The sequence below is a fragment of the Ochotona curzoniae genome, unplaced genomic scaffold (genome assembly GCF_017591425.1).
Source record: "Ochotona curzoniae isolate NIBS_2020 unplaced genomic scaffold, NIBS_Ocur_1.0 contig_2321, whole genome shotgun sequence".
NCBI lineage: Eukaryota > Metazoa > Chordata > Mammalia > Lagomorpha > Ochotonidae > Ochotona > Ochotona curzoniae.
In genome coordinates this window covers 13,306,035-13,319,394 of record NW_024465421.1, presented here as the reverse complement: position 1 = coordinate 13,319,394, position 13,360 = coordinate 13,306,035, and the positions used below count along the sequence as shown (strand labels likewise).

Here is a 13,360-nt window from a genome sequence, read left to right as displayed (position 1 = left end):
ACAATGGTCTCACCCACTTTCCCCAGATATCCTGGACCCCTCCCACCCTGATCAACTATGTAAATGTCATCAAAAATAAAATTTTTTAAAGAGATGTCAACATTTTGATTTTATGCTAAATCTCACTGGGAAAATAACAATAAAAACTTCTAATATTTTAAATCAAGAACATTCCATCTGCAGTCGAATTAGGGAATCATATCTTTCTCTTGGCCTGCTGCTATTGGCCCTTGATAGGGAAGAAGCAATTGCATTGTGACTTCTGAACACACGTTTTCAGACCTGACTATCATTAGTTATTTTTTATCAGCCTGATAAATCAGTAAGGGCAAATAAAATGATCAATTATTCAAAATGAAAGTAAGTACATAAGAGATTGAACATGAGTATAATCAAATTATATGAGCAAGGTTTGTATACTGAAAGCCCAAATCCTTATGTTATTCACCACTCTTAAATCAGCACTTCTCCCTCAGCTCACAATTATAGTTTTGCTGGAGATCCACTTTAATTAATTTACACAATAGAGAAAAGCTTGAGTTTGGTTTATCAGCTTGGTACACAGGTAAAAGCCAGAAATTATTAGTTGCACCAGAGCCCCCAAGTGAGAATTATGTTCAAAGTTAAAGAGAAGGGCTATCCCACTGAGCAAAATAACTTTAGAACAGTCATGTGGTCTTTTATACCACGTACCTTGGCTCCAGACTTCCGAACTTATGGACAGTTATGAATGTTATGGACAGTTGGTTGAGGACCTCAAAGGAGAATGAATGGAAGATTAGGAATAAAAAATTCTAAGGGAAGGGCATGTATTGATAACTGTTAAGAATGAGAAACAATGTAAAGATCTCTGTGAAGCATGTTATCCACCAGAAACCAAAGAAGAGACATAGAATAACCAAGTTTACAGGTGACTCATTCAGTGGACATCCCATGGCTTTTCAGTCATCTCAGTAGTTGGAAGAGGTACAAGATACCTGTATGGGCTCTGTGGCAGCTCATTTTGTCATCAACAAAGCTCAATGAGCACAATTTCTTAAGGAAAACAGCCAGTATTTGGTGAGCAGATTAGTCCAGTGGACCTCTTTCCTCCCAAAGGATCTTCATTTCATCTTGTTAGGAATCAACATATATTTCAGTCATGTTTTTGGCTTTTGTTCTTTTAGGGCCTCTGTCAATATCACAGTTTTTTTTTCTTTTTAATTATCAGTAGAAAGGAATGGATGACATTTGTTTATCTACTAGTATGGGATTCCACAACATATCACATCAGACAGGAAATACACTTTACAGTAAAGAAGGCATAGCAGTGAGATGACAACCATGGGGTGCATTAACCACATACATCCAGAGCCTGTGAACCTAGAGAAGTCATGAAATGCTAGGCTAAAGACATATTTTGAGGCAGCTTCCTGAAGATAGTAACTTTCAAAAATAAGGTGCCACCCTCCAGGGTGTAGATGCTAACACACATGGCCATTATTACAGTGCTGTGTCCCCAAAAGGTAGAATGCATATTTTGAAATCGAAGTTTACAAGCAGTAGTGCTTCTTGCCAAAGCTTCTAGCAATCCATTTGGGAAATTTTGTGCTTCCTGTCGTGAGCCACTTTGAATTGTAAACTTGTTAACAATGCACTTTGGACAAGAGACCAACAGACAAGAAAAGGAATGAACATTCTGGCAAAAAAAAAAAAAAGCAGAATTGACTATGATCTTCAGGAAGTAGGTTAGGTTATTACCAGTGATAACAAAGAGGAGTAAATTAGGAATCCCCACAATCCACTTGGATGTATGCACTGCCCAGATGCCACCCTCTAAACTTCAGTCATGAAGAATGTTGCAGACTCAACTCCAGCTCAGCTGTCACTTCGAAATTTCTTGTGATGAAAAGAGCACCCACAAACAAGTTCATGCTCCTCCTTCAGGCTACTAAAACCCTGAAAGTGGCCACCCTGAGAATGGTAAGGCCTTCTCCCTTGACTTGAGATGACTCTATGGGACCACTAGAGCTTGAGTGCCCCTCGGTGGGGTTCCCCTGAAGCTGTGAAGTAACTACATGGTGGCTGCACTTTATCCTCCACAAAATCAGCTCTTCCTTCCACAGGCACCAATCACGAGAATGCTTCTTAATAGACTTTATATATCCCAATTTTATGAGAAGTGCTTCCTGGGAATCAAATCTGCAGCGGTGACTTTTGTGCTGAAACCAGAATAAAAAAGAATGATTGATAGTTGAAAAATTGAGAACATAAGATTCAAACCAACAGAAATAAAATTCAAAGACCAGAGATTGGAAAGTGCTTCATATATCGAGGAGCAAAGATGAAATAGAAGTGAATGAAGCAGAGATTTACATGAGATGAACTTGGGAATAAAGCCATGATACAAACTACTCAGGAGCTATACGAAAGTTTTGATCTCTGTTTTTAAATGTCAGATATTCATAGGCCTTTGTGAAGGGGAGGGTCATAGTCTGTTTCGTATTTTGAAAAGACCATTCAGACTTGTGTGACGTGAATGAGTGGAAGAGATAAATTAGAGACTTCCCAGTAGATCAGCCAGAATGGCCTTGTAGCCCAGGCTGGTGACAATGGAGATAGAATTGTAAAGATTCAAATGTATTTTGTCATAAGAATGGAAAATGTTTGTTCACTGGTCCAATGTATGACTGAGCAAAGTAGAAGAAAGTACAGTGGCTGTTGGTTTTGTGGCTGGAGGACCTGAACGGTTATTTGAGCAGTTTATGGATTTTGGAGATCCTAGAGGAGAATTTAGGGTTTATTGTGGTTTACTTACTGGTGTTTTGGTTTTACCTTTGCATTAAAATTTTTATTAACATAATTCTTGTTCTTCTTTATGGGACATAGAAATACATTTTGTTAGAGGAATACAGCATAAAGTGATCAAATCCATCAACATTTTTGAGCATAAGTACATTTCTGAACACATTTGGCAAAAAGAACAGACAATGGTCATAAGATCTGTGGCCAGGAGTCCCAGTGGGTAAGATCCCGGTAGTAGTCAGTGGTGTCCAGGGTAGAAGGAATGTGGGGGAGACAGTCCACAAGTCTGAAAAGGCAGGTGCTTTGTTAGTAGAGTCCTGGGAGCAGGATCACACTTCTGTTCTGCCTCTACTGTCCCATGTAGTATAGAGTGCTGCACAAGAGATGATGCTAGGGGTCACTGTTGCTCTGCTGAATCACGTTGGATCAATGAAACTACAGTCTATTTTGCTAATAAGGTGGGATGTCTGTGGTGCCCCAGGGAAAGTGGTTACGCAGAGAATTCCGTATTGTACAGCTGGAGGGATTCCCTCAGTGGATTCTTTCTCTTTTTTTCTTTAAAAAAAAAAAGCATATGTATAAAAATTACATTGCATTATGTGACACAGTTTCACAGGCTCTGGGATTCCTCCCACCCCTCCCCATCCCTTCCCCCCATGCTGGATTCCTCCACCTTGTTGCTGTATTACGTTTCAAGGATCCTTTCTCTTGATGGTGAAACACTACAACATCTGTGATTTTGCGAGGATAATATATGTTTTTATTTTCTTATTAAAAGCTACCATGAATTCTGCAGGTAGCTCTCCTTTACTGGGCTCCTTACTCTGTGATAACATAAATTCTTCCTGTAGCTGGGATTACTAGTACAAGGTGTCCAGGTAGTTGGAATCTGCTAAGAAACTGGAATTCTGACCATCAGGTTAGGGATTTGTTTGCATGTTAACTTTGTTTCTCAGTCTGCCATTCCATCCCATTTTTCCTTCTCAATTCTCTTGACTGCTTTACTGAATTACTGTATTCTTTTTCAGGCACTTACCTAAAAGTGTAGCTACTTATTTGTCAATTTGGTTCTCTTACATGTGTGAGAAGGTGAATGCTGGGCACTTCTATTTGACCATATTGTGAAAAGGGGGGGTGGGGCTTGGGTTCTAAGTATAGGAGTATAAACTTAAGAGCTCCATTTTGAGTATAAGCACTTTAGACATTCATCTAAGCAGAGATTTCATAAGCAGTTACTGCAAGATGAATAAAGGTAAGGAAAAAACTACCATTTGGGGTAGAAATGAAATGATGTCTTATTTTCTGTTAAGCAAGATATTTGCTTTTATTCATGATTAATAAATTGTATTGGAAGGAAAACGTGACTTAATTCTGAACTAGATTTTGTTTGTATTTATTTCTCTGAAAGGCAGAGAAGGGGCGATGGAGAGATAGAGAGAGAAACCTCCCATCCATTGGCACTTGAGTCAACTTTTGCTGCCTCCCCTGGCAAATATTAGCAGGGGGCTGGATTGGGAGAGGAGCAGCTAGGACTTGACCTGGTGCGTAGGTGGGGTGCTGGTGTTTCAGGAAGCAGCTTACCTACTAGGTCATGCCAGCTGACATGGGTTTTAATACTTACCCTTCCACTGCATTTTTATATTTCTTTTACTTCCAATTTATTGGAAATTTTGTCAATATCTTCTTAGAGGCATAAATAGCATCCACACATCCATGCATAGCTGCTCCAGGCAAGCAGATATTCATGTACCACCTCTCATTAAAGGTATTTTTGCTTAAATTTTAACCTAGTTGGTTGCCTCACTTCTCTCATTTGTTCAAGAAAAGTAAACGATTCAGTTTCTGTTTGTCACTAGCATAGGAATGGTGTTCTTTGTTGTCTCCATCTTAAGGAACTTGGGGTGAACATCCATGTGTAAGTTTTGAATCGGCCATTCCTCCAAATTAGGACAAAGACTGGCTGAAGAACAGTGTGATATTATCAGTTTTAAGATGGCAGCTGAAACAAAGCAGGAATGAGTAAGAATACTCAGGAGATATTTGTAATTCCATGAAGTTGTAAGATGCCTGTTTTGTCTTCAAATTTTGTCTTTTTCCTTTTTTCCTTTTTTTTTTTACAAACTCATCCATTCACAATTTTATTTTTTCTCATGAGATGAATGATACAGCATTGTTTTTTCTGTAGATAGCTGATATGAGTTCTTGTTACAAAATAATTGTGATAGATATAAAATAGCATTTGTGGCTTCCCTCCCCCCATAGGTATTCTACCATAAGGGCACTATGAAAGTAGCTATAAAGGAACTGTCTCTGAATTTGTATGAGGGGCAGATCACTGTTCTTCTAGGACACAATGGGGCAGGAAAATCCACTACTCTGTCAATTCTGTCAGGTAGGTCTTCAACTCTATTCAAAGAGTGGTTTTATATAGAAATGGTGAGGCTTTCAGCTATCCTGTACTATATGGTCATTTCAGAAACACATAGCTTAGTATGTGTAAACTTTAAAGTTGGCAAATGATTAAATTTAATGTTCCTTTGGGGATTATTATATGATTACAAAAAGGTCAATCTACCAACAAGGCCTAAAAATCCTTAATATGTATACAGAGCAAATCCTCAATTTCAGTACACACACTCAACTGATAGTTAGGTAATTATAAATAAGTAGTGTAAGTATCTATTTCTATCAAGTAAGTTAAAAAGAAATTGTATGAAAATTGAAAAAATATATATATATAATTTTGCTGGGCTGTAACATATAAAAGATATTGTATGAATATTTGATAATAACAGCACAAAGGAGCTATGTGGGAATAAATGATAGTGGAATGAGGAAATTGGAAATTTACAGATTTGTGGAAATTATCTCTAAGTACCCATGATCAAAGAAAAAAATCACAAAGAAAATTAGGACATAATTTGATACAAATCAAGATACAACATACCACAATTTTGTCATATGAGTCACAATTTTACTGACTATAAGTGACTACATTTTAGAAAAAAAATTAAACTGAAAGCAAGTTGAGAAAACTGCATATAGATTATGCAAGTTAACGAAACCGGGAATATTAAAATACTACAGAAAGTGAACTAAAATATGTTCTTTTTAATAATTATTAGAAGTGACAAAGTTTAGTGAGATGAGCCAGGAGAAATAAAGCAGATTCGATTACTAAAGCCAAAAATGAAAAGTCTTTCACAGAAACTAGAATTGAAAGGGTCAAATAAGCTCATGTTAAAGCAATTAAAATTACAGTAACTGGCTAGAAATGAAAAGTGGAGCAAATGTCAAATGAATGAGACTGTAGGAAAACAGGAGTAATTTGGGACATATGGTCTCTTATAATAGATATGTCTGAACACATCTGGCTTCTTGGTAATGTTTTTGTAATAGGAGTACGAAATTGCCAGATTTAAAATGACATTTTCCCCATTTGAATTTAATCGACTGTAACAGCTATGGATGACGTGCTATTACATGTTTTTGAATGATTCTAAGTGTATTTTAGGTTACTATGTGCTGTTTCCTCTAACTGGATTTTAAATTTTCTAAGGATAATGGTTTTATTGCCCTGAATTTTCAGAATTTAAGAATTTGTCATAGTCTAAGGCAGTGTACAGATTATAACAATTCATAATTGTCGCCAAATGACTGATGGCAGTGTTTATTATTCAAATGATTTTTTTGCTGAAAATTAGAGCATAAAGATATAGAAAAGTACAAAATAAAGTATTTTTTTTATCTCTCTGTCCCTAAAATATCAGCATATTTTTTGGATTTTTCTCCTATGTGAGATATATTGCTCAATGTAATGAATAATCCACATGCATATTTAAGAATTGAAGTACTAGTAAGTAGTTAGTTGTGAAATTCCCTCAGAAAAGCTGTTGCTGTCCGTATATTCTTGATTCTAGGTCTCTATCCTCCTACTAGTGGACAGGCCTACATTTATGGATATGACATCTCAACGCAGATGACTCAGATCAGAAAATCACTGGGGCTATGTCCCCAACAGAATTTATTGTTTGATTACTTGACAGTGTCAGAACACCTTCAATTCTATTGTGCGGTGAGCCAAAGAGGATCTTTCTTTACACCCCCTACTCCCATTTATGTACTCGTAGTTTAGCAACTAGAAATATCCTTATAGAAGTTGAGATTGACTTTTGTTGGATTTTCCTTCAGATATAAGAGTGACAAAGGGAATAAATCACCATATAAATGATTTTAGGAAAGAGCTGATGTGAAATATTTCTAAGAATGGAGTTGGAAGCACCCATCTAATCTAACCCTTTTCTAGATAAAAGGAGTATCTCAAGAGCAGTGTCTAGAGGAGACTGACCACATGCTGTCTGCTTTTAACCTGCTGGAAAAGCGTGATATGTTTTCAAAGTCACTGAGTGGAGGAATGCAGCGCAAACTTTCCATCATTATAGCACTTATAGGGAACTCCAAGGTAAAACAAAACTAAAATTTTATCCCCATTATATGTTACAACTGCCTAAAACACTTGGCAACACAAACTTGGGAGTTGATATGGATCTAACATCTTAGACGCAACCTCCTCATTGAGAATCAGTGAAGAGTTCACATCATCAATCTCATTTCTATGAAATGACCAAATGGTTAGAATTATTCTAACATTCCTAATTTCAGTGTTTTCCACATTTACTGTCTTTTCTTATTATCTCATTGCCTTGACTTACTGCCTTAGTTGAGCAAGTAACTAAAAAAGCAAAGCCAAAAGAAACCCATGACTGGGAAGACACTTTTGGCACCTAGACATAATATTTACAATGGTCATTGAATTGTCCTCCCGGTCGTCAGGTGGTAATACTTGATGAACCAACATCTGGCATGGACCCAGCTTCGAGGCAGGCCACCTGGGATCTCCTTCAGAACTATAAAGAGAACCGTACCATGTTACTGACCACCCACTACATGGATGAAGCTGACGTTTTGGGTGACCGCATCGCCATCATGGTTCAGGGACACTTGCGGTGCTGTGGATCTTCAATTTTCCTGAAAAAATTATATGGTATGTCTTTTTTTATCATTCCTAGGATATTGATGCCTTGATAATACAATAAGTATTAATAATGTCCTTGTAATTTTCACTATTGACTATCTACCCAGTACTTCAGTTAATCCCTCTACCATGCTAAACTTTCAACTATAAGCCCTTTTGAAGTAAGACTCATTTTCCCTTCAAACTTCAAAATTATTTCCCACTATTATATTTACTGTGTTCTCCATTGTTCATGTTTGTGTCTACCATATGATTTCTACTTAAAATTAAATTTAATCTATCTCTTTACTGAAATAGGTGGTTGGCAGATAGGTAGGTGAGTGGGTAAATGGATTATTATCCATTTATTATCCTTATTAAATTAATTCTGCTCTGAAGAGTTTTTCCAATCTAAAGAATTTTTTAAATGCATCCTGACAGCTTCCTAAAGTCTCTTTGGCAATTATTCAGGATTCATCATGCATCAGTCTTCTTTGACCTTTTGAAACTCTTTGTGTTCTTCCTAGGAAGTCTTTGCTGACCTGAAGACTGCAAAGATATCTTTTTTTTTTTTTTCTTGACATTTTACAATCCTAAGTTTACAATGCTAAGGACTTATGATGGAGACGCTTTAACACCTTTGATGAAAATCATTGGATGATCTGCAAATACATATATGTCCAAATTTTCTGTTGTTTAATCTAAAACTAACCATTTAGGATTACCAGTCATTAATAGTTTATCTTGAGTTACTAAACTCTTAAAAGGAGGTAACTTAAATCCACCAATTTTTTTTCTCTTTAAAAAAATCACTTGAATTATTTTAAGGCCTTTTTGTTTCCATTTAATCTTAGTCATTTTATCAAATGGTACATACAAATCTTGTGGAATGTTGGTTCATATTACTTTTAATCTGTATGTTATTTTGGGGAAGAATGAGCTTCTTAATAGTATTGAACTTTTTGCTTTATGAACTTGATGTTATTTATTGATGTAAAGGTTTATCTCTATTCTTAAAACCCTTTTATTAGCAACATCACACAAAACAGATTATATTTTAATTGTTTAGTGAAAATGTACTATTATTTCTGGCTAAAGTGCATCCTTTAAACAGATGAACATTTGTGGATAATAAATTGCCTCATTTTTGCTTGTCTTAAGTTTTGACATATTTTGCTGTTTGTAGAACAAGACGTTGCTGATTTTTGCCCATGAACTGTAATACTGATACTGCATCATGTTTTGACTAGCACAGTTTCTGCTGAAAAATCAGTAATTCGTATCTTTAATTTTTTATGTGTGTTGTATTTCCAAACTATTGTTCACAGTGGCTGCATTAATTTGCATTCATCAATAACGCGTCAGAGTTCCCCTTTCTCTATGCCATTGCTAGCGTTTGTTATGTGTGTTGCTTCTCATGCCAGTACAATGCAATTATACCTTTCTAGTATGTGTATTTGTTCGATTTTGATTTCAGAGGCAGTGTGACCTCGTAAGAGTTTGGTAGAGCTCTGTATCTTTCAGTATTTGGGAATTATGTAAATTGTATTGGAATTAGTTTCTCTTTAAATACTTTGTAGAATTCAGTAGTAAAGTCATCAGGCCTTAGATGTTTTTTTGGTGGAAAACTTTTAAGCACTGCTTCAATCTTGTTACTTGTTTTGAGGGGTTTTTTTTTTTTTTTAGATTTTCAAAATCTTCTTGATTTAATCTTTATTGGTTGTATGTATCTGGGACTTTGTCCATTTTCATAGTTTCCCAATGTTCTACCATACAGTTATTCATGGTAGTTTCTTATAATTTTAGTATTCTGTTGTATTAGTTATTATTTTTCATATCTAATTTCAAAGTTTTTCTCCTTTTTCCCTTTGTAAGTTACTATAAAAAGCTTTTCATTTTGTTCATCTTTTGTATTGTTTTTTTGTTTGAATTTTTATTTATGTATGCCCTAATTCTTGTTATTTTTTTGCCTCCTGCTTATTTTGGTTTTGGTTGCTTTTTGTATCGTCCCCTAAGTCCTTAAGATGCACAGTTAGGTCATTTGTTTAGAATCTTTCTGTGTTTTTAATGTAAGAACAAGCTTCTATAAACATGGCTCTTGACATTGTTTTCGCTGTATCCCTCAGTCCCAACCTCCATCCTCTCTTTCTCTCTCAATTCTCTCTCTCTTTATAACTCTGCCTTTTCAAGCAAATAATTATTTCCTCAAAATAAAATTAGAAGTCAGATAACAGCGACTACCTTCCATAACTGGTTATATGATCCAGATCGTTATCAGTTTCTAAGAATTGATGCAAATTCTAAAAAGAAGAATTTGCGAGGTTTCTTAGAGTTGTAATCAAATGACTTGTGACATGCTGTATTTTTAGCTCATTCAAGCAATAGGAAGCTAAGTATAGTCTCACAAGCATATGGAAAGTCCGAAATTGTTTTATTTCTCCCTCTGAATGAATTTTCTCAGGTGTGGGATACCACATAGTCATGGTGAAAACACCTCATTGTGATGTTGAAGAAGTTGCAAAATTGATTCATAATTATGTGCCAGTAGCTACAATGAAGAGCAATGTTGGAACTGAATTGTCATTTATTCTACCCCAAGACTATATACACAGGTATGAATCTAAAAAGTACTAAATGGTTGGCTTTAAATATCCAGAAATCATTGTGGTTTTTCCTGGTTTCTTATTTAACTTTTTATTAAAATATAACTTCTTTCAAGCTATCATTTGCACTGAGGAGAGAGATATTACCTAATGACTGTAACCATGAGTATAGTTTATTCTTGGTAGACTAAAAATCACTGCTGGTGAGTAAAGAGGAGTAATAAGAAAGTACAGGTCAGAGCCATTGTGGAACAACAGCTCAAGACACTACCTGTGACACTGGCTTCCTGTATGGTCACTGATTCAAGTTCCAGGTACTCTACTTCCAATCCACCTCCCTACAGATGTTCTGGAAGGGTGGGGAGGAGCAGGAAAAGGTGGCCTGAGTGCTTGAGCCCCTGCCACCCATGTGGAAGACCAAGATGGAGTGCATTCTTCTGGCTTCAGCCTGGCCCGACTCCCAACTCTGGTGGTCATTTGGAAAATGAACCAGATAGTGAAGATAGTCTGTCTCTCCCTCCCTCACTCCTGTCTCCCTGTCTCTTACTCCTCCCTCCTTCCCTCCCTCTGAACCCTGCCTTTCAAGTCAATACATCTTTTTTAAAAATGTGATTTAAAAATGAAACTATTTAAATGGTACTTTTTAGAGTTAAGGCAACAAGAACTCAGAGGCAATAAGCAGTAGAAAGTCTCCAATTACCATCAAAGAGAATAAGAGAGAGAACTCAGCCTGCGGTAATCATCCTTAAAAAAACAAAACAAACAAACAGACGAACGAACAAACAGCAGTGGGCTTCTGGCAATAGCAGTAGTGAAGTCACTTGTTCCTCTGCTTCAAATCCAACGTCAGGTTAAGGTGCACCCTGAAGACAACTCAAGTGCTTGTGTCCCTATTACCACATGGGACATCTAGGTAGAATCTTGAACTCCTGGCTAAGGTCTGGCCTAGCCTAGACTGTTGTGGGTACTTGGAGGGTTAAAGCAAATGAAAGAGATCTTATTCACTCACTCACTTACTCAGTCACTCTTGTTATGCCTTTCAAAATAAAAAATAAATAAATTGATAAACGTGGGGAAAAAATCACCATAATTATCCAAGAACCAGGAACAGTGGGAAATTTTTGCTGTATCAGTTTATTAGTTTCTTTCTATTTGTTTTTCCACATTTCTGATTTACCAGAAGCATGAATTAATAACCAATGAAGTGAAGAATTAGCTACATATTCCTCACTGATGAGAGCTAATCCGTTTAGAATAAAAAGATACACATATGAAAGCCGTCTAGTCTGTTGCCAGCTCTTACTCTGCCTGTCTGCCTCCAGGTTTGAAGCTCTGTTTACTAATCTGGAAAGCAAACAGCCAGAACTGGGTATTGCTAGCTTTGGTGTCTCTATCACTACCATGGAAGAAGTCTTCCTCAGGTAAGTGATAATGTATAGAGAAAAGTAAACCTTGGGTGGAGGGGTTGGAGTGGGAAGGACCAACTAGAAATATGTAGGCTTTGGGGAGGCGGAAGTGAATTTGGGAGCCACTGCTCTACTTTAGTGACCCTGCTGCCTCCAAGCAATGTCCCTGCCAACCAGTGAGCAAACCAGGGAAGCTTCTGTGTTGGAAACTGCTATTCACAGTCTCTAACCAACATATGGGGAGGAGTTTGAAGTGCAAAGCTTATGGTTTCGCTGCTTTTGCTTTTTGTTTGGATGCAGGGTCAGTCATATGGAAAATGTATCGGCAGATAGCCAAGCTGTGCAACCTTCCTCCCGAGAGGTTCAACCCACCACAAACTGGAATAGGAATGCATCAGAAGTCAGAGAAGTGCATTCTTCCTTGTCACGGGAAACTGTTAGGTTTAATACTGGGGTAAGCGCCTTGACTGAGAAATCTGATATACTTCTGGTTTGGGTAAAGTGCATTTCGTTTTTTGTTTTTGTTTTGTTTTGTTTTCTTAAGATTTATTTTACTTTCATTGTAAAGTCAGATACACAGAGAGAGGAAGATCTTCTGTCCAATGATTCACTCCCCAAGTGACCCCAACGGCTGGTGCTGTGCCAATTCGAAGCCAGGAGCCAGGAACCTCCTCCAGGTCTCCCACATGGGTGCAGGGTCCCCAAGGCTTTGGGCCGTCCTCGACTGCTTTCCCAGGCCACAAGCAGGGAGCTGGATGTGAAGTGAAACTGCCGGGATTAGAACCGGCGACCATATGAGATCATGGCGCTTTCAGGGCGAGGACCCTAACCCCTAGACCACCACGCCAGGCCCTGCATTTCGTTTTAATGGTTAAGTGCAAGGCATTTGAGGTTCAGTCACTGAGGGCCCCAACAAGAAATGCAGTCTCTTGCATCACACCTAACTGATACACTGTTACAGAAGAGAGGTTCTGGGTAATGTGCTAAGGTATGGAGAAAAGACAAACCTTGGAAGAAAAAGACAGCAGTCATTCCTCTGTTCTTTTTTATATTCTTTTCAAATTGATAACCCAGACATTTGTTGCTCCATTGAAGATAAAATAAGGTTATTAGTGAGCCTGATTCTTAAAATCTTCAACAATATGTTTTTAAGTTTCTGCAGTGGAAGCTGTTACTGCCTGTCAGACCATTCCCTAAGCACTGTGATTCCCACTTGGAAAGTCTCTGAGTTAGCACATCTCTTGCATTCTGCACTGTTTATTCCTCCAGTAAAGTACCATTGTTAATGTGGTTATCAGGATCTAAGCAAAACCCTGCTGTTGAGATTTAAATGCTATATCAAAAGCCAGCAATCAGTGGCCATGGCTATGTCTCAGTACAACTTTATGTACAAAAACAGGCCATAACTTGTTCTTACCTGGCGTATGCCACAAAAGCAGATCATGCTAGGATGTCCTTTAATACTTTGCTGCAGGTTCCAGTCCATGTACTTAATGTAGGTGAAGTTTGTATGATTATGCTATATATCTTCATATCATAACATTTCAATGCAG

The 13,360-nt window shown here is 37.3% G+C and overlaps 1 protein-coding gene across 1 annotated transcript in view; it reads left to right on the top strand.

Annotated features, from left to right (window-relative positions):
• LOC121151869 (phospholipid-transporting ATPase ABCA3-like) overlaps window positions 1-13,360 on the top strand; it is a 63,317-nt gene that overhangs the window by 29,389 nt on the left and 20,568 nt on the right. The window contains exons 11-17 of the mRNA XM_040973720.1: window positions 5,047-5,176; window positions 6,705-6,859; window positions 7,091-7,246; window positions 7,618-7,828; window positions 10,260-10,410; window positions 11,724-11,822; window positions 12,108-12,261. Coding sequence (XP_040829654.1) covers window positions 5,047-5,176; window positions 6,705-6,859; window positions 7,091-7,246; window positions 7,618-7,828; window positions 10,260-10,410; window positions 11,724-11,822; window positions 12,108-12,261 — 1,056 coding nt within the window. The remainder of the gene's footprint in view (window positions 1-5,046; window positions 5,177-6,704; window positions 6,860-7,090; window positions 7,247-7,617; window positions 7,829-10,259; window positions 10,411-11,723; window positions 11,823-12,107; window positions 12,262-13,360) is intronic.